This window comes from Scyliorhinus torazame, chromosome 3 (assembly GCF_047496885.1).
Source record: "Scyliorhinus torazame isolate Kashiwa2021f chromosome 3, sScyTor2.1, whole genome shotgun sequence".
In the NCBI taxonomy this organism is placed as follows: Eukaryota; Metazoa; Chordata; class Chondrichthyes; order Carcharhiniformes; family Scyliorhinidae; genus Scyliorhinus; species Scyliorhinus torazame.
The window spans coordinates 348,752,449-348,774,092 of NC_092709.1; the positions used below are offsets into that span (position 1 = coordinate 348,752,449).

Consider the following 21,644-nt stretch of genomic DNA (forward strand, 5'->3'; position numbering starts at 1 on the left):
TGCCAGCTGCAAATGCAAATAAACATATCATAATAGGATCTTGCTCTACTGAGGCGCTGAGCTTTAGTACATTAATCGAGATTGTGTAGAGGCAGCTTTAATCTGTATCTAACCCCGTGCTGTATCTGTCCTGGGAGTGTTTGATGGGGACAGTGTAGAGGGAGCTTTAATCTGTATCTAACCCCGTGCTGTACCTGTCCTGGGGAGTGTTTGATGGGGACAGTGTAGAGGGAGCTTTACTCTGTATCTAACCCTGTGCTGTACCTGTCCTGAGAGTGTTTGATAGGACAGTTTAGAGGGAGCTTTACTCTGTATCTAACCCCGTGCTGTATCTGTCCTGGGAGTGTTTGATGGGGACAGTGTAGAGGGAGCTTTAATCTGTATCTAACCCCGTGCCGTACCTGTCCTGGGAGTGTTTGATGGGGACAGTGGAGAGGGAGCTTTACTCTGTATCTAACCCCGTGCTGTACCTGTCCTGGGAGTGTTTGATGGGGACAGTGTAGAGGCAGCTTTAATCTGTATCTAACCCCGTGCTGCACCTGTCCTGAGAGTGTTTGATAGGACAGTTTAGAGGGAGCTTTACTCTGTATCTAACCCCGTGCTGTATCTGTCCTGGGAGTGTTTGATGGGGACAGTGTAGAGGGAGCTTTAATCTGTATCTAACCCCGTGCTGTACCTGTCCTGGGAGTGTTTGATGGGGACAGTGGAGAGGGAGCTTTACTCTGTATCTAACCCCGTGCTGTACCTGTCCTGGGAGTGTTTGATGGGGACAGTGTAGAGGCAGCTTTAATCTGTATCTAACACCGTGCTGTATCTGTCCTGGGAGTGTTTGATGGGGACAGTGTCGAGGGAGCTTTACTCTGTATCTAACCCCATGCTGTACCTGTCCTGGGAGTGTTTGATGGGGACAGTGCAGAGGGAGCTTTAATCTGTATCTAACCCCGTGCTGTACCTGTCCTGGGAGTGTTTGATGGGGACAGTGTAGAGGGAGCTTTAATCTGTATCTAACACCGTGCTGTATCTGTCCTGGGAGTGTTTGATGGGGACAGTGTAGAGGGAGCTTTACTCTGTATCTAACACCGGGCTGTATCTGTCCTGGGAATGTTTGATGGGGACAGTGTAGAGGGAGCTTTACTCTGTATCTAACCCCGTGCTGGACCTGTCCTGGGAGTGTTTGATGGGGACAGTGTAGAGGGAGCTTTACTCTGTATCTAACCCCATGCTGTACCTGTCCTGGGAGTGTTTGATGGGGACAGTGTAGAGGGAGCTTTAATCTGTATCTAACACCGTGCTGTATCTGTCCTGGGAGTGTTTGATGGGGACACTGTAGAGGGAGCTTTACTCTGTATCTAACACCGGGCTGTATCTGTCCTGGGAATGTTTGATGGGGACACTGTAGAGGGAGCTTTACTCTGTATCTAACCCCGTGCTGGACCTGTCCTGGGAGTGTTTGATGGGGACAGTGTAGAGGGAGCTTTACTCTGTATCTAACCCCATGCTGTACCTGTCCTGGGAGTGTTTGATGAGGACAGTGTAGAGGGAGCTTTACTCTGTATCTAACCCCGTTCTGTACCTGTCCCTGGGGGTGTTTGATGGGGGACAGTGTAGAGGGAGCTTTACTCTGTGTCTAACCCCGTGCTGTACCTGGCCTGGGAGTGTTTGATGGGGACAGTGTAGAGCGAGCTTTACTCTGTATCTAACCCCGTGCTGCACCTGTCCTGGGAGAGTTTGATGGGGACAATGTAGAGGGAGCTTTACTCTATATCTAACCCCGTGCTGTACCTGTCCTGGGAGTGTTTGATGGGGACAGTGTAGAGGGAGCTTTACTCTTTATCTAACCCCGTGCTGTTCCTGTCCTGGGAGTGTTTGACGGGGACAGTGTAGAGGCAGCTTCAATCTGTATCTAACACCGTGCTGTATCTGTCCTGGGAGTGTTTGATGGGGACAGTGTAGAGGGAGCTTTAATCTGTATCTAACCCCGTGCTGTACCTGGCCTGGGAGTGTTTGATGGGGACAGTGTAGAGCGAGCTTTACTCTGTATCTAACCCCCTGCTGTACCTGCCCTGGGAGAGTTTGATGGGACAGTGTAGAGGGAGCTTTAATCTGTATCTAACCCCGTGCTATACCTGTCCTGAGAGTGTTTGATAGAACAGTTTAGAGGGAGCTTTACTCTGTATCTAACCCCGTGCTGTATCTGTCCTGGGAGTGTTTGATGGGGACAGTGTAGAGGGAGCTTTAATCTGTATCTAACCCCGTGCTGTACCTGTCCTGGGAGTGTTTGATGGGGACAGTGGAGAGGGAGCTTTACTCTGTATCTAACCCCGTGCTGTACCTGTCCTGGGAGTGTTTGATGGGGACAGTGTAGAGGCAGCTTTAATCTGTATCTAACACCGTGCTGTATCTGTCCTGGGAGTGTTTGATGGGGACAGTGTCGAGGGAGCTTTACTCTGTATCTAACCCCATGCTTTACCTGTCCTGGGAGTGTTTGATGGGGACAGTGTAGAGGGAGCTTTAATCTGTATCTAACACCGTGCTGTATCTGTCCTGGGAGTGTTTGATGGGGACAGTGTAGAGGGAGCTTTACTCTGTATCTAACACCGGGCTGTATCTGTCCTGGGAATGTTTGATGGGGACAGTGTAGAGGGAGCTTTACTCTGTATCTAACCCCGTGCTGGACCTGTCCTGGGAGTGTTTGATGGGGACAGTGTAGAGGGAGCTTTACTCTTTATCTAACCCCGTGCTGTACCTGTCCTGGGAGTGTTTGATGGGGACAGTGTAGAGGGAGTTTACTCTTTATTTAACCCCGTGCTGTGGCTGTCCTGGGAGTATTTGATGGGGACAGTATAGAGGGAGCTTTACTCTGTATCTGACCCTGTGCTGTACCTGTCCTGGGAATGTTTGATGGGGACAATGTAGAGGGAGCTTTACTCTATATCTAACCCTGTGCTGTACCTGTCCTGGGAGTGTTTGATGGGGACAGTGTAGAGGGAGCTTTACTCTTTATCTAACCCCGTGCTGCACCTGTCCTGGGAGTGTTTGATGGGGCCAGTGTAGAGGGAGCTTTACTCTGTATCTAACCCCGTGCTGTACCTGTCCTGGGAGTGTTTGATGGGGACAGTGTCGAGGGAGCTTTACTCTGTATCTAACCCCGTGCTGCACCTGTCCTGGGAGTGTTTGATGGGACAGTGTAGAGGGAGTTTTACTCTGTATCTTACCCCGTGCTGTACCTGTCCTGGGAGTGTTTGATGGGGACAGTGTGGAGCGAGCTTTACTCTTTATCTAACCCCGTGCTGCATCTGTCCTGGGAGAGTTTGATGGGGACAATGTAGAGGGAGCTTTACTCTATATCTAACCCCGTGCTGTACCTGTCCTGGGAGTGTTTGATGGGGACAGTGTAGAGGGAGCTTTACTCTGTATTTAACCCCGTGCTGTGGCTGTCCTGGGAGTATTTGATGGGGACAGTATAGAGGGAGCTTTACTCTGTATCTAACCCCTTGCTGTACCTGTCCTGGGAATGTTTGATGGGGACAGTGTAGAGGGAGCTTTACTCTGTATCTAACCCCGTGCTGCACCTGTCCTGGGAGTGTTTGATGGGACAGTGTAGAGGGAGTTTTACTCTGTATCTAACCCGTGCTGTACCTGTCCTGGGAGTGTTTGATGGGGACAGTGTAGAGGGAGCTTTACTCTGTATCTAACCCCGTGCTGTACCTGTCCTGGGAGTGTTTGATGGGGACAGTGTGGAGCGAGCTTTACTCTGTATCTAACCCCGTGCTGCATCTGTCCTGGGAGAGTTTGATGGGGACAATGTAGAGGGAGCTTTACTCTATATCTAACCCCGTGCTGTACCTGTCCTGGGAGTGTTTGATGGGGACAGTGTAGAGGGAGCTTTACTCTGTATTTAACTCCTTGCTGTGGCTGTCCTGGGAGTGTTTGATGGGGACAGTGTAGAGGGAGCTTTACTCTGTATCTAACCCCGTGCTGTACCTGTCCTGGGAATGTTTGATGGGGACAGTGTAGAGGGAGCTTTACCCTGTATCTAACCCCGTGCTGTACCTGTCCTGGGAGTGTTTGATGGGGACAGTGTAGAGGGAGCTTTACTCTGTGTCTAGCCCGTGCTGTACCCGCCCTGGGAGTGTTTGATGGGGACAGTGTAGAGGAAGTTTTACTCTGTATCTAACCCCAAGCTGTACCTGTCCTGGGAGTGTTTGATGGGACAGTGTAGAGGGAGCTTTACTCTGTATCTAACGCCGTGCTGTACCTGTCCTGGGAGTGTTTGATGGGGACAGTGTAGAGGGAGCTTTACTCTGTATCTAACCCCAAGCTGTACCTGTCCTGGGAATGTTTGATGGGACAGTGTAGAGGGAGCTTTACTCTGTATCTAACCCCGTGCAGTACCTGTCCTGGGAGTGTTTGATGGGGACAGTGTAGAGGGAGCTTTACTCTGTATCTAACCCCGTGCTGTACCTGTCCTGGGAGTGTTTGATGGGGACAGTGTAGAGGGAGCTTTACTCTGTATCTGACCCCGTGCTGTACCTGTCCTGGGAGTGTTTGATAGGGACAGTGTAGAGGGATCTTTACTCTGTACCTAACCCCGTGCTGTACCTGTCCTGGGAGTGTTTGATGGGACACTGAATGTCTGAAATAGGCACATCTTTTGTTGCTCAGCACTAGTGTCCCTCATATAATTAGCCACAAGCTCGACATTGACGCGGAAAATCCAATCAGCAGGATGATTTTTATGTCAAAATTATCACAAAAACCCTGTATCTTTGGCACAGCAGCATGAGAGGTACCAATGTGCTCTGAGGGAATCTATGTATCGTGACTAAGTTGAAATATATTTATTAGAATTATGTTTGTATTTTCTTGCAGGCACTAATGGAGACTGCCATGACTAGAATAGTCCTCCCTATCCCTATCCTGGTGCTGCCCCCGGTTATTATGTCACTGCTGGAGAAGTAAGTGTTGTCGTTGGTCCCATTGTTACTTTGATAGTTTCCACACCTCATCTGCAGGCGCTGACTCCTGTGACTCTGACCCTTTGGCTGTCCTCCAGTACCCCAGACATTGGTCTAGATGACAGCCCAGAATTTTGCCAGACCTTCTTCTGTTCTATTGGACTCAGCAACTCTAGCTTTTGCAAATCTAGTAGTGTTGATTCGGAAAGTCAAGATCTTGGACAAGGTTACAGTGGCCATCCCAGGAAAGAATGTGGGAGGTTAGTCAGGAGTGCATTGTAATAATATTAATAATAATAATCTGTTTATTGACTAAAGTAGGGTGACATTAACACTGCAATGAAGTTACTGTGAAAGTCCCCTAGTCGCCACACTCAGGCGCCTGTTCGGGTACACAGAGGGAGAATTCAGAATGTCCAATTCACCAAACAAGCACGTATTTCGGGACTTGTGGAAACCGGAGCACCCGGAGGAAACCCTCGCAGACACGTGGAGAACGCGCAGACTCCGCACAGACAGTGACCCAAGCCGGAATCGAACCTGAGACCTTGGCGCTGTGAAGCAACAGTGCTAACCACCATATAGGAGACTAATTGGGACATCTAGAGTTTCAGCAGCAGATAAACTGAGACAGGAGTGGAATCGGGCAATGTAGCAGAGGTAGAAACAGGTGGTCTTACTGCGAGCGTGCAATTGGAAGCTGATCTCAGGAAATCTGACACCAAGGTTGTGAACAGACTGGATGAGTGCCGGCCTGTTGCCAGGGAGAGGGTTGCAGTTGGTGGCGGGGACCCAAAACAATGACTACTGTCATCTTAATATTTATTTGGATAAGTATTCTGCTCATCCAGTACTGGATGTCAAACATGTAGCATATCTGGAGACAGTGGAGGAGTCGAGGAAGGCACTGGTGAGATAGATCTGGGCGCCATCAACATCTCTCAGGTCTCTGAGAGGCAACATGTAGATGAGAAATAGAAGGGAGCCAAGGATACATCCTTGGGGGACACCAGAGATAACTATGCAGGGACAGCAAGTGAGCCATTGCAGGCGATTCTCTGGCTCTGATTGGATAGGTAAGAGTGGAACCAGGTGAGAGCTTTGCCACACACCTGGATAACAGTGCAGAAGTCTTGGAGGAAGGGTGATGTTCCCAACCTTTGCCAATGACTACACCAGGTCGAGGAGAACATTGTTTATCTTTTTCACAATTATAGAGGATGTCATTTGTACCTGATAAAGGATATTTCAGTCCTGTGGCTGGGCGAAAGGTTTGATTAGAAGAATTCAAACATGGAGCTCCGGGAAAGATTGGCAATGATTTGGGAGGTGGAAACATGTTCAAGGACTTTGTAGAGGAAAACAGGATTGCAGATGGCGCAGTCGTTTGCAAAGATGTTTGCAAAGTTGAGGGGAGGGCTGATAATGGCACGTTTAAAGCAAGGGTCAACACCTGAAGAGAGAGGACTGTTGACATAAGCGGTTAACATTGGAACCAGGAAGGGAAGTTGGGTGGTCAGCTGTAGGGTTGAGGAATTATGGGATTGGTCTCATGGACCAGCTGAGCTCAAGAGAACATGAGGAGATCGGAGAGAAACTTGAGAAGGATGCAAGGGCCATGAGGATTTTTAGAGGAAGTTTAGCTCAGTGAGCTTGGGGAAATGGAATTAACTGGCAGCTGATCAACAATCTCAACCGAGTGACAAAGGAATCCATGAGTTCTTCACATCTATAGTTAGAGTTGAAGGTGGAGTAGACGGGGGAAGAGGTCGGGGAAGATAGTTGCAGCAGAGAAACAAAACCAGAACGCGGTGTGAAAACCCTTCATGGCTTCACTCTCCCGTATCTTTGTCACGAGCTTTACAACCCCTGCCTCACTCTCCCAACATCAAGGTCTCTGTATCCCTCCAATTCTGACTTCTTATGATTCCTGACTTCCATCGTCTCATCTTTGAAGTATCTCGACCCTCAGCTCTGAAATTCCCTCCCTAAATCTCTCCACCACTAGTCTTTCCCATTTCAGACCTAACTCTTTGAGGTCACCTGTGACCCGCCTGAATCTCACGTTTTGTGGCTGGGAGTCAATGTCTGTTGGATTACAATCCTGTTAAGTGCCCTGGGTCATTGTATCGTGTTAAAGGTGCTATTTAAATGCAGTTTGATGTTGGGTGTCAGTGCCAGCTTGCCTGCTTCAGTGGGCAGTAGAACGTTAATAATGCCAGCATGGGTCTGGCACTGGCATCATCTATAGCCCCAGACCCGGCAGGAATGGGCAGGTCTCCCTAGCCCCAGACCAGGCAGGAATGGCAGGTCTCCCTCGCCCCAGACCAGGCAGGAATGGCAGGTCTCCCTCGCCCCAGACCAGGCAAGAATGGGCAGGTCTCCCTCGCCCCAGACCAGGCAGGAATGGCAGGTCTCCCTCGCCCCAGACCAGGCAGGAATGGGCAGGTCTCCCTCGCCCCAGACCAGGCAGGAATGGCTGGTCTCCCTAGCCCCAGACCAGCAGGAACAGCAGGTCTCCCTAGCCCCAGACCAGGCAGGAATGGCAGGGCTCCCTACACCAGGCCAGGCAGGAATGGGCAGGTCTCCCTAGCCCCAGACCAGGCAAGAATGGCAGGTCTCCCTAGCCCCAGACCAGGCAGGAATGGGCAGGTCTCCCTAGCCCCAGACCAGCAGGAATGGGCAGGTCTCCCTAGCCCCAGACCAGGCAAGAATGGCAGGTCTCCCTAGCCCCAGACCAGGCAGGAATGGGCAGGTCTCCCTAGCCCCAGACCAGGCAAGAATGGCAGGTCTCCCTAGCCCCAGACCAGGCAGGAATGGGCAGGTCTCCCTAGCCCCAGACCAGGCAAGAATGGCAGGGCTGCCTAGCCCCAGGCCAGCAGGAATGGGCAGGTCTCCCTAGCCCCAGGCCAGGCAGGAATAGGCAGGTCTCCCTAGCCCCGGACCAGCAGGAATGGCAGGGCTCCCTACACCAGGCCAGGCAGGAATGGGCAGGTCTCCAGAGCCCCAGCCCAGGCAGGAATGGCAGGTCTCCGGAGTCCTAGCCCAGGCAGGAATGGCAGGTCTCCCGAGCCCCAGACCAGGCAGGAATGGCAGGTCTCCCGAGCCCCAGACCAGCAGGAATGGCAGGTCTCCCTAGCCCCAGACCAGCAGGAACGGCAGGTCTCCTTAGCCCCAGACCAGGCAAGAATCGCAGGGCTCCCTAGCCCCAGACCAGGCAGGAATGGCAGGTCTCCCTAGCCCTAGACCAGGCAGGAATGGACAGGTCTCCAGAGTCCCAGACCAGGCAGGAATGGCAGGTCTCCCTAGCCCCAGACCAGGCAGGAATGGACAGGTCTCCAGAGTCCCAGACCAGGCAGGAATGGACAGGTCTCCAGAGTCCCAGACCAGGCAAGAATCGCAGGGCTCCCTAGCCCCAGACCAGGCAGGAATGGCAGGTCTCCCTAGCCCTAGACCAGGCAGGAATGGACAGGTCTCCAGAGTCCCAGACCAGGCAAGAATCGCAGGGCTCCCTAGCCCCAGACCAGGCAGGAATGGCAGGTCTCCCTAGCCCTAGACCAGGCAGGAATGGACAGGTCTCCAGAGTCCCAGACCAGGCAGGAATGGCAGGTCTCCCTAGCCCCAGACCAGGCAAGAATGGGCAGGTCTCCCTAGCCCTAGACCAGGCAAGAATGGCAGGGCTCCCTAGCCCCAGACCAGGCAGGAATGGGCATGTCTCCCTAGCCCTAGACCAGGCAAGAATGGGCAGGTCTCCCTAGCCCCAGACCAGCAGGAATGGGCAGGGCTCCCTAGCCCCAGACCAGCAGGAATGGGCAGGGCTCCCTAGTCCCAGACCAGCAGGAATGGGCAGGCCTCCCTAGCCCCAGACCAGCAGGAATGGGCAGGCCTCCCTAGCCCCAGACCAGGCAGGAATGGGCAGGGCTCCCTAGTCCCAGACCAGCAGGAATGGGCAGGCCTCCCTAGCCCCAGACCAGGCAGGAATGGGCATGGCTTCCTCCCTTAAAGGCATTCGTGAAGCAGTTGCGTTTTTGCGACAGCTTCGTGGCCACTTTAGTAAAAGAAAACCTCTTTCTGCAAAGTGAATTTCAATTCTGACATGGTGGGATTTGAAGTCAGAGGGTGGGGTTCTCTGTTCCCCCAGGGATTTCCCCTTGATGCCACCCCACGCTGCATGGAAACCAGCGGGAAAAGTGAATCCCGCCGACCGGAGAATCCCGGCCACATTCTTTGCCTTGTTAGTCCAGGTCTCCAGATGCAGTGACATAACCACAAAGCTACCATGCCCAGTTCGTTCTTTCACTTTGCCCCTTCAGAAATAAAAGATTTTCTGGCAGGAAAGCAGGGCAATTATTATATGGGTGGATTGAGGCCGAGGCGATTCATTTGTTATGCGGTCGTTGGCCAGCGCATTTTAACTTCTGTGAAATTATAACTAATTTAAAACATCTTCCTCAGGAAGTTCTAATTGAGTTCAGCCTCGATAATGAAGTTGCAGTGAATGGTTTGCACTGGCTGAATGAGCTTTCACCATTCATTATTTGTTGTTTTGTAACTTTCCCTTTCAATGTGAACTCACCGAGAGCTGCTATAATAGTGATAAATTTAGACGTCTCCAGCATGTTCTCTGCATCAGACAGCTTTCACTTGCTAATAAACACCTCAACCTGCCGCTCGGCTGTTTGTTTCGCACATGGAAGTGAATTAGAGGCATAAACGTAAACGTACCTCGCCCACGAAAATACCCTCAGCTAAATGTCATGTTGCACTGGCACACTTCACCCTTCGACACACCACTTGCCAATTTGCAGCACAGAGTCACACGTACAGGCTCGCAGCCCCAGTCAAGGGGATTGAGAAAAGTTCACACAGCCAAAGGTATTTACTATGGTGAAGGATTCACGTGCCAGCAAGCTTAAAAAGAGGAGGAGTGTCAGGGCAACGAAGGAGGAATGTTTCCACACAAGAAGGAAATCGAGTTGTGGATAAAGTTACCAGGAAAGGACATTGGAGCAGACGTTATAAACGGGGTCAAAAGGCAGTGATCCGGGATTTCCGCAGAAATTCTTCCCATTTTCATTTCGACCGTTTCTCCCACCGAGGTTAAGGCAGGAAATTCAGGACCAATTAGATGCATTTCTGGAGAGCACGGAGATGGAGGAATACAGTGTAAAGCAGGGTAGGTGAGGCTGTTCATAGCCTAATGACCATCTTCTGACCCCCCCCCAAAATAGCTCCTGTTTGAGTTTCCACCCAGATCGAACTTTTGTTTGGTCAATTTGCCTCTTTTAATATTTTTTATGCTGTGCCCCAGTGTCAAGCCCCAATTTCTGGTGCACGAAATTTAGTTGCCCATCCACAATGGCCTGTAGCCGTGCGAGGCCTCCCTTCTGAAAGAGGTTTTGTACCTCTGAGTGGGTATCAGGCCAAATTAGAGGTCAGTCAACAACCAATCACCTCGGTGTGGGACTGCAGTGATATCTCGGTTCAGGCAGCGTAAGGACAGCTGGTTTCCAACGTATTAGTCATTTGGGTTTTTACGACAATCTTACGGGTTCGTGGTCACTTTCACTGATTCCAGATTTTATTTCCAGCCGCAGAATTCAATTTCCCACACCCTCTCGGGATTACTGGTCCAGTAAAATAACCACAATGCCACCACATCACAACTAGCATTGTGCTGCCTGTCTGACTGCCTGGCACACACCATGCCTTGGGCAAGGCACAACTTTCTCCAGCTAAACATTGACAAGACACAAGCCATTCTCTTTTGGCTCCTATCAGACGCTTCACACGTCAGGTGCTGAATCCATTTCTCATCCCAGCTGCTCACTCAGACTGAACCCAAAGCAGCTCGATATCCTGCTCGTTCTAGAGTTAAGCCCCAAATGTTGTATTCTGTCATTGCCAAACTAGTTACTCTCACCTTGGGAATATCACCGGCCCTTGTCGTACCCCACCTCCTACAGCTACTAGACCTCTCAGTCACACCTTCAAAGGAGAAGGTCAGGACTCGTGTTTCTCTCGATAATTTCACAATCTCAGGATCTCCCAAAGCACTTCACAGACAATTAAATACTTTTGAGGTATTTACTTTCGCAGTATAGGGAACCCAGCAGCTACTTGTGTACAGCAACATCCCACAAACAACACTGAGATAAATAAGCAGGTGATCTGAATGGTGATGTTGCTTGAGGGATAAATATTGGGCAAATCAGCACCTGATTTCATCCAGTCTCCCTTTTTCCATCTTACCTTAAACAGTTTACGGCACACAGCTCCGACGTCTCTGGCGCTCGCGGGATCACCACCGCGCCAGTCGGCAGCTGGTGAAAGCGCGCCCCACCCCCCCGGCGATTCTCCGCACCTCGATGGGCCGAATGCCCGCTGAGTTCGGCCAAGTCCCGCCGGCATGGGTTACGTACGGTCCCACCCGGCGGGACCTCGGAGTTCTGGCTGCGGGGGCCGTCCTGGTGGGGGAGCGGGGGATCTGACTCCGGGGGGGGCCTCCACGGTGGGCAGGCCTGCGAGCGGGGCCTACCGATCGGCAGGCGGGCTAATTCTGAGGGGGGCCTATGTTCCTCCGTGCCGGGCCCCTGTAGGGCTCTGCCATATTGCCCTAGGGGGCCAGAGCGGAGACGGGAACCCACGCGCATGCGCAGACTCGCACCGGCCGTGGCGCGTATACGTGGACCCCTGCCCGTCATGGCGTGCCGGCTTTTGAGCGCCGGAGCAACAGACACCACTCCGGCGCCGTACTGGCCCCCTAGGAAGGGGTGAATACCTGGACCTGGAGGTCCGTTGTCGCCGGAGTGGCTCGCGCCGCTTTTGACACCGCCGTCAGAACTTGGCCGCGGGATCGGAGAATCCTGGCTCTAATCTACGTTTCTTCCTCTTTCCAGTCTAACACTGCTGGTCTAGCATCTCATCGCTATATCTCTCCTGCTGTCCCCAAGTCTCTGAAACTCACTCTCTAAACCCTCCCCCACCACTACTTTCAAAGGCCACAAAACCTACTTCTTTGACTGATTGTGAACAGTTTTTTAAGATTCATTTACGTGATGTTTCCACTGGCGGGTGAAAGCAGAACTCGGGGGCATAGCCTCAAAATAAGGGGAGGTAGATTTAGGACTGAGTTTAGGAGGAACTTCTTCACCCAAAGGATTGTGAATCTATGGAATTTCCTGCCCAGTGAAGCAGTTGAGGCTCCTTCATTAAATGTTTTTAAGATAAAGATAGATAGTTTTTTGAAGAATAAAGGGATTAAGGGTTATGGTGTTCGGGCCGGAAAGTGGAGCTGAGTCCACAAAAGATCAGCCATGATCTCATTGAATAGCGGAGCAGGCTCGAGGGGCCAGGTGGCCTACTCCTGCTCCTAGTTCTTATGTTCTTATGTGGGTGTCGCTGGTTAGGCCGGCATTTATTGCCCATCCTTAGTTGCCCTTCAGAAGGTGGTGGTGAGCTGCCTTCTTGAATCGCTACACTCCCTGAGGTGTAGGTACACCCACTGTGCTGTTAGGGAGGGAGTTCCAGGATGTTGCCCCAGCGACAGTGAAGGAACGGCGATATATTTCCCAGTCAGGGTGGTGAGTGACTTGGAGGGGAACCTCCAGGTGGTGTGGTTCCCAGGTATCTGCTGCTCTTGTCCTTCTAGATGGTAGTGATCGTGGGTTTGGAAGGTGCTGTCTGAAGAGCCTTGGTTGGTTACTGCAGAGCATCTTGTAGATGGTACACACGGCTGCCACTGTTCGTCGGTGGTGGAGGGTTTGAATGTTTGTGGAAAGGGGAGCAATCAAGCGGGCTGCTTTGTCCTGGATGGTGTTGAACTTCTTGAGTGTTGTTGGAGCTGCACTCACCCAGGCAAGTGGAGAGTATTCCACCACACTCCTGAATTGTGCCTTGGAGATGGTGGACAGGCTTTGGGGGTCAGGAGGTGAGTTACTCACCGTAGGAATCCCAGCCTTTGACCTGCCCTGGTAGCCACAGTATTAATGTGGCTGGGTCCAGTTCAGTTTCTGATCAATGGTAACCCCTAGGATGTTGATTCTGGGGGATTCAGCGAGGGTGATGCCATTGAATGTCAAGGGGCGATGGTTAGATCCTCTCTTGTCGGAGACAGTCATTGCCTGGCACTTGTGTGGCACAAATATAACTTGCCACTTGTATATTGTCCATGTCTTTCTGCATTTGGACACGGACTGCTTCATTATCTGAGGAGTCGCGAATGGTGCTGAACATTGTGCGTCATCCGCAAACATCCCTTCTGACCTTATGATGGAAGGGAGGTCATTGATGAAGCAGCTGAAGAAGGTTGGGTCGAGGACCCTCCCCTGAGGAACTCCTGCAGTGATGTCCTGGAGCTGAGATGATTGACCTCCAACCACCACAACCATCTTCCTTTGTGCCGGGTATGACTCCAACCAGCGGAGAGGTTCCCCCCCTGATTCCCATTGACTCCAATTCAACTAGATCTCCTTGGTACTCGGTCAAATGCTGCCTTGATGTCGAGGGCAGTCACTCTCACCTCACCTCTGGAGTTCAGCTCTTTTGTCCATGTTTGAACCAAGGCTGTAATGAAGTCAGGAACTGAGTGACCCTGGCGGAACCCAAACTGAGCGTCCATTGCTTAGTATTTGCTGCTTGATAGCATGGTTCACATAATCTCTACAATGCAGAAGGAGGCCATCTGGCCCATCAAATCTACCCCAGGTCCACTACCCTTCCCTCTCCCCACAGCTCCACCTAACCTACACATCCCTCGACACTAAAGACAATTTTATCGACACCAATCCACCTAATCTGTACATCTTTGCACTGTGACCCATGCAGATACGGGGAGAAAGTGCAAACTCCAGACAGGTAGTTACCCGAGGCTGGAATTGAACCCGGATCCCTGGTGCTGTGAGGCAGCAGTGCTAGCCACTGTGCCACCATGCCGCCAGTGTTGATGACTCCTTCCATCACATTGTTCATGATGGAGAGTCGACTGGGTAGTTGGGCTGGGTTGGATTTGTCCTGTTTCTTGTGCACAGGACACACCTGGGCAATTTCCACATTGCCGGGTAGGTGCCAGTGATGTAGCTGAACTGGAACAGCTTGGCTGGGGGCGCAGCAAGTTCTGGAGCACAAATCTTCAGTACTATTACCGGGATATTGTCAGGGCCCATTGCCTTTGCAGTACCCAGTGCCTTCAGCCATTTCCTGATATCACGTGGAGTGAATCGCCTTGGCTGAAGACTGACATCTGTGATGCTGGGGACCCCTGGAGGAGACCGAGATGGATCATCCACCTGAGTCCCTTATCTAATATGGGCAGCACGGTAACACAGTGGTTAGCACTGTTGCTTCACAGCGCCAGGGTCCCGGATACGATTCCCGGCTTGGGTCACTGTCTGTGCAGAGTCTGCACGTTCTCCCCGTGTCTGCGTGGGTTTCCTCCGGGTGCTCCGGTTTCCTCCCACAAGTCCCGAAAGACGTGCTGTTAGGTGAATTGGACATTCTGAATTTTCGCTCAATGTACCCGAACAGACGCCGGAGTGTGGCGACTAGGGGCTTTTCACAGTAACTTCATTGCAGTGTTAATGGAAGCCTACTCGTGACACTAATAAAGATTATTATTATAATTACTGGCATTGGAGGCTGTCCAGAGATTCCAGGTTTGGAAGGATTTTCTTATGAGGAAAGGTTGAGTAGGTTGGGTCTGTACTCATGAGTTTAGAAGAATGACCTTATTGGGTCATGTCGGATTCTCAGGGGGCTCGACAGGGTAGATGCTGAGAGATGTTTCCTCTTGTGGGAGAGTCTAGGACCAGAGGGCATAACCTCAGAGTAAGGGATCGCCCATTTAAGACAGAGATGAGGAGGAATTTCTTCTCTCAGAGGGTAGTGAATCTGTGGAATTCTTTCCACAGAGAGCTGTCGAGGCCGGGTCGTTAAAGGCTGCGATAGACAGATTTTTAATCAATGGGAGAATCAAGGGTTATGGGAAGAAGGTGGGAAAGCGGAATTGAGGATTATATCAGATCAGTCATGATCACATTGAATGGTGGAGCAGACACGATGGGCTGAATGGCCCACTTCTGCTCCTACACCTTATGGATTGTGGCTTTGGCCAGTTCTCCCAACTTCTCCTTTACTTTCTGCTCCATGTCCATTTATTCCTCTTGAAACCAGCCAGGACCATTATTTTTCAAAGATACCAACAAAAATTGAAGCCAGAGTTACCATCAGTCTTCTGCTCCTCATCCACCTCTCATCATCCTCCTAATTGCTTTTGGGAGGTTAATTCATGTTTCTTTTTCTCATCAGCCACCTTTCTCTTCAGTCAGCAAACTGCTTACGGAGATGGTGCAGTCCAAAGCCTGGTCCACAAGGCCCAGGGCTACATGAGGTTGTCCTGCATGGCTATCTGCCATATTTCCCAATGAAAGTCTGCAGCCATTCCCCAGCCATGCTGCAGTGACTTGGGTAGCAGAGTGTAGGAACACTAAGACAGACACTAAGAGAATACACAAGGGTGAATAGTTCAATGGTATTTTTGGGGGTGTTGTTGGGGAAAATTCTTGTGGGATGGTTTTAATTAGATGGCATTTATTTTGGGATTTTGGCCACAAGGATGTAGGGATGGTATGTAGCAGATGAATACGGTAGTACAGCGGTTAGCATTGTGGCTTCACAGCGACAGGGTCCCAGGTTCGATTCCCAGCTTGAGTCACTGTCTGTGCGGAGTCTGTACGTTCTCCCTGTGTCTGCCCGGGTTTCCTCCGGGTGTTCCGGTTTCTTCCCGCAAGTCCCGAAAGATGCTGTTAGGGAATTTGGACATTCTGAATTCACCCTCCCAAGTACTCGAACAGATGCCGGAATGTGGCGACTAGGGGCTTTGCACAGTAACTTCATTGCAGTGTTAATGTAAGCCTACTTGTGACAATAAATATTATTATTATTTTTAAACAGGAAGGACCCTTACTGCAGTGACAACAGGTTATCTGGCAATTCCACTGCACCAAGGAATGACCATCAGTGTTCTCCTGTACGCAACCCAATTGAAGTTCTAACCTGAGTCCTCTGCAACAGGACTCACCTGCAGCCTTACCTTCTGGGAGTTGGTGTACACACTATCCACCCACCCCTAGTCTGGCCACAGACCACTCATGCACAGTGTTCTGGGCCAGGGTTTAGAGAACCCCAAAGTGTATCATGGAGTTCACCTGACCCACAACTTTTACTAGATTGTGGTATGGGGAGCACACGGCCCACTCTACAGGTGTGGTACAGCAGAAATGGAAACGTATTTTTTAAGGCAAAACAATGTTTATTCCATGAACTCAAGTTAACTTTTTAAAAACGTACAGTGAACATCTTAGCAACCATCAATTCAAATACAACCCCCAAAGAATACAACACTAAGTAAACCTTTAAGCTTTCCTTTTAACATCCATACAAGTTAAAAACAAAACCTTTATCAGAAGCACATCAGGTTAAAGTCACGATTGAAAACATTTATATTTCTGAATTCACCAAATGATCAAGAGATAGTCTTTTGATGGCAGAGAGAACAGCAGTACACCTGCTTGGTCTGGCTTCAGCTCCAACACTTAAAATGAAACTACAACACACCCTGCAGCCTGCTCAAAAACGAAAGTAAAAAGCTGACAGACAGCCCAGCTCCACCCACTCTCTGACATCACTGCAGTAGTAAACACTAATTTCTTAAAGGTACTCTCACTGCAGATATTTATATACACACCCATTTATAACACCCATTTCTTAAAGGTACCCTCACATGACAACAGTAACTTACCGTGTACAGATCCTGATTCCCTCAGTCGAAGACACACACCCGTGCCAGTATCTGAGCCAGTATCTGTGAATGTCAGTTGAAGTGATGATGCTTCTTTATCAGAGGCCAGTAATATTCGTCAGCCTTCATCCTGAAGCTGCAGTGGTGAATTAATCTTGGGTATGTGAAAGCAGAAATGCAGGAGGGGAGGATTGGAGTGGGTAACATGGGTGGGATGGAAAGCAACAACAGCCTTGGTCAGAGCCGGCCCCAGGATGCAGAGCATCGTCTCATCCAGAGGTCCAGATGACACATGCACATCTGTCCCCCCCATGTGTTCTACATTGTGATGCAACACCCTACCCTGCAGTGTGACGTGCCTGCAATAGCTGGAAATAAGAGGAAATAGTGAGAGGTGAGTGTGAGGTTGGCAGCATTGGTAGGTGCGCAAGGGTGAGATAGAAGTCAGTGGTGCAGTTGGTAGGAGATCTCATGTGAAGATATGTTGTTGGGAATGGTAGCATTTTGCTTTTATTATTGCACTGGTAATCTAGAGGCCTGGACTAATGATCCGCAGATATGGGCGGGATCCTCCAACCCCCCGCCAGGTCAGAGAATCGCCGGGGGGTGGCGTGAATCCGGCCCCCGCCGGCTGCCGAATTCTCCGGCGCCGGAGATTTGACGGGGACGGGAATCGCACCGGTCGGTGGCCCGGCGATTCTCCAGCCCGCGATGGGCCGAGCGGCCACCAGTTTTTGCCGGTCCCGTCGGCGTAAATTAGAGTAGGTCCTTACTGGCGGTACCTGGCTCTGCGGGCGGCCTCCGGGATCCAATCCTCGGGGGGGCGCAGGGGGATCTGGCCCCGGGAGTTGCCCCCACGGTGGTCTGGCCCGCAATCGGGGCCCACCGACCTGCGGGCGGGCCTGTGCCATGGGGGCACTCTATTCCTTTGTGTTGGCTGGTGTGGTCCTCCGCCATGGCCGATGCAGAGATGATCCCCCCTGCACATGCGCTGGGATGACGCCAACACATGCTGGCACTCCCGCGCATGCGCCAACTCGCGCCAGCCGGCGGAGGCCCTCCGGCGCCGAGTGGCGTGGCACCAAGCCCCTTCCCGAGGAAGGATTCCACACCTTTGGGGCGGCCCGACGCCGGAGTGGTTCACGCCACTCCTTGCCGCCGGTACGGCCCGCCCCGCCGGGTAGGGGAAAATCCCGCCCATGAGTTCAAATCATGCCATGGCAGTGGGGAGTTTAAATTCAATCAAATAAATAAAATGCTAGTCTTATTAAGGATCACAGAATTGTTACGGTGCAGAAGGAGGCCATTTCACCCATCATGTCTGCACTAGTCCTCCAAACGAGCCGGTGCCATAGCCCTGCCTTTTACCCGTATCCCTGGAAACAAACACAATTGGGAAGGAGTGGACCTGGGAGTCCTCAATATTGACTACATTCACTCCGGGCATCAGCTCAAGATTTGGGCTCCTGCTGATTACCAGTGAAATGAAAATGAAATGAAAATCGCTTATTGTCACAAGTAGGGTTCAAATGAAGTTACTGTGAAAAGCCCCTAGTCGCCACATTCCGGCACCTGTTCGGGGAGGCTGGTACGGGAATTGAACCGTGCTGCTGGCCTGTCGTGGTCTGCTTTCAAAGCCAGCGATTTAGCCCAGTGAGCTAAACCAGCCCCTCAGTGAGCATCATGCTTCAACTGATGACTGATCTGATTGTGACCTGAACTCCACAGTCCCACCTACCCCCGAGAACCTTTCACTCCCTTGTTTATCAAGAATTAAAAATATGCAACGGTTCTGCTTCCACCGCCTTTTGAGGAAAGAGTTCCGGAGACAACCCTCTGAGAGAAAACCTTTCTCCTCATCCCCATTTTCAATGGCCGACCCCTTATTTTGAAACAGTGACTCTTGAGTTCTCGATTCTCCCACAAGAGGAAACATCCTCTTCATATGCACCCTGTCAATACCCTTCCCAATCTTATCTGTTTTGATCAAGTCGCCTCTTACTCTTCTGAATTCGTGGTTCCAGGCAACCCGCCCATTCCTGATATTAGTCAAGTAGACTTCCTCTGAACTGTTTCCAACCCATTTACATACTTCCTTAAATAAGGAGACCAACGCTGTACACAATACTCCACAGATGTGGTCTCACAAATGCCCTGTACAACTGAAGCGTAACCTCCCTATTTGTGTTGTACTTTGTGCCCCTAAATGGGATATATTCAGAAGAAATCTAGCAGCTCAAAACTGTGCATCCATGAGGCATTATGGACCATCAGCAGCGGGGGAATTATGTTTTGTTATTTTCAGCACAGAAGGAGGCCATTCGGTCCCATCGTGTCCAAACCGGCTCCCAGAAGAGCTACCCAGCTAGTCCCATTCCCCAGCCCGATCGCCGTAAATTAATCCCTTTCAAATATGTATCCAGCTTTTGAAACCTCCTATGGAATCCATGGTGTTCCTTGTGATTCTTGTTATCAGGACGGATGTCGTAGTGTTCATAAAGACCACAAAAGCTAAGTTCATTAACAAAGCTAACATTTATTTGCACTACTTATTAAAGCTTGACCCCTACTCCGAGAGGAAACAGTAATCTAGTAATCTACAATCTGCACTCAACTAATACTAATCTCTACACTCTATCTATAATTGTACTCTGATCTCTCTCACTACTCCAAGCTCTCCTCTCCAGCCGTATCCCAGAAGTCTGTGAGTCAATGCTTTATATAGTTCTGCATCTAGCTCCATCTAGTGGTTAATTATGATATGACATTAACCTTTTGTATTCTGAACATTTCCCATAATGTTACAGAATCCACTCTCCCAGGCAGGGCATTCCAAACCCCAACAACTCTCTGAGTAAAGAAGTTTCTCCTCATCTCACTCCCAGCTCTCTTGCTGACCATCTTGACATTCTGACCCCTGGTCACTGACATACCAACGACTGGAAACAGAATATCCTTCTTTACCCCTGTCAAAATTGTTCAGAATTTTGAACACCTCAATAAGGTCGCCTCTTAACCTTCTCAGCTCCAAGGAGAACAAGCCCAATTTTTCCAATCTATCCTTGCATCTAAAATTCCTCATTCCTGGTATCATTCTAGTAAATCATCTCCGCACTCTCTCCAGGGATTTAACATCCTTCCTTAAATAAGGTGCCCAGAACTGAACACAATACTCCAAATGTGGTCTGACCAATGATTTGTAGAGGTGTAGCATCACTTCCTTGCTTTTATATTCTATGCCTCTATTTATAAACCCAAGGATGCTATCAGCCTTCTTAACAACTGTTTCAACTTGCCTGGCCACCTTCAGAGAATGATGCACTTGAACCCCTCGGTTCCTCTGCTCCTGTACTCCCCTCCTGTACCATTGAGCCTCGATTGTCTCCCCGTGTTCCTTCTACCAAAACGCATGACCTCACATTTCTCTACATTGAAGTTCATCTGCCAGGTGTCTGCCCATTTTGCCAACTTGTCAATGTCCCTCTAATGTCGCTCAGCATCATCCTCACAATTCACTATTCTCCCAAGCTTAGTATCATCTGCAAATTTAGAGATTTTGCCCTCAACACCCACCTCTAAATCGTTTATATAAATCAGGAAAAGCAAGGATCACAACAGTGAACCCTGGGGAACACCACTTTCAACTCATCTCCAGTCTGAGAAATGCCCATTGATACCTACCCTCAGTTTCCTATCTCTCAACCAACTTCCAATCCTCGCTGCCAAGGACCCATCAGTCCCAAACATTTTGAATTTGCTAACCAACCTGCCATGTGGCACCGTATCAAATGCTTTCTGAAAATCCAAATATACAACATCCACGGCACTACCCTCATCCACAGCCTGTGTCACCTCGTCAAAGAACTCAATTAACTTTGTCAGACATGACCTGCCCTTGTCAAAGCTATGTTGATTATCTAATATTAACTTATTTTTTCTCTAAGTGTATATTTATCTCATCCCATATTAGGGCCTCCATCAGTTTTCCCACTATTGATGTCAAGCCAACAGGTCAATATAGAACATAGAACAGTCCAGCACAGTACAGGCCCTTCAGCCCACGATGTTGTGCTGACCATTTATCCTTATCTAAGATCCACCTAACCTACATTCCTTCAATCTACTGCCTGTCTAAGAGTCGCTTAAACGTCCCTAATGACTGACTCCATCACCTCCGCTGGCAGTGCATTCCACACACCCACCACTCTCTGTGTAAAGAAACTACCCCTGACATCTCCCCAATACCTTCCTCCAATCACCTTAAAATTATGTCCCCTCGTAACAGCCATTTCTGCCCTGGGGAAAAGTCTCTGGCTATCCACTCTATCCATGGCTCTCATCACCTTGTACACCTCTATCAAGTCACCTCTCAGCCTTCTTCGCTCCAGTGAGAAAAGCCCTCGCTCCCTCAACCTTTCTTCATAAGACATGCCCACCAGTCCAGGCAGCATCCTGGTAAATCTCCTCTGTACCCTCTCCAAAGCATCCACATCCTTCCCATAATGAGGCAACGAGAGCTGGACACAATATTCCAAGTGTGGTCTAACCAGGGTTATATAAAGCTGCATCAAAACCTTGCGGCACTTAAACTCAATCCCCCTGTTAATGAAAGCCAAATCACCATACGCCTTCTTAACAACCCTATCAACCTGGGTGGCAACTTTGAGGGATCTATGTACGTGGACCCCAAGATCCCTCTGTTCCTCCACACTTCCAAGAATCCTGCCTTTAACCCTGTATTCAGCATTCAAATTCGACCTTCCAAAATGAATCACTTCACATTTATCAAGGTTGAACTCCATCTGCCACTTCTCAGCCCAGCTCTACATCCTGTCAATGTCCTGTTGTAACCTGCAACAACCCTCAACACTATCTACAACTCCACCAAC

At 50.2% G+C, this 21,644-nt stretch overlaps 1 protein-coding gene across 2 annotated transcripts in view; it reads left to right on the forward strand.

Moving 5' to 3' along the window:
• The window catches only part of sfxn5b (sideroflexin 5b), a 444,371-nt gene that overhangs the window by 260,037 nt on the left and 162,690 nt on the right, over positions 1 to 21,644 (forward strand). For both annotated transcript variants that reach the window (XM_072497745.1, XM_072497746.1), the window contains exon 12: positions 4,873 to 4,958. In XM_072497745.1, coding sequence (XP_072353846.1) covers positions 4,873 to 4,958 — 86 coding nt within the window. The remainder of the gene's footprint in view (positions 1 to 4,872; positions 4,959 to 21,644) is intronic.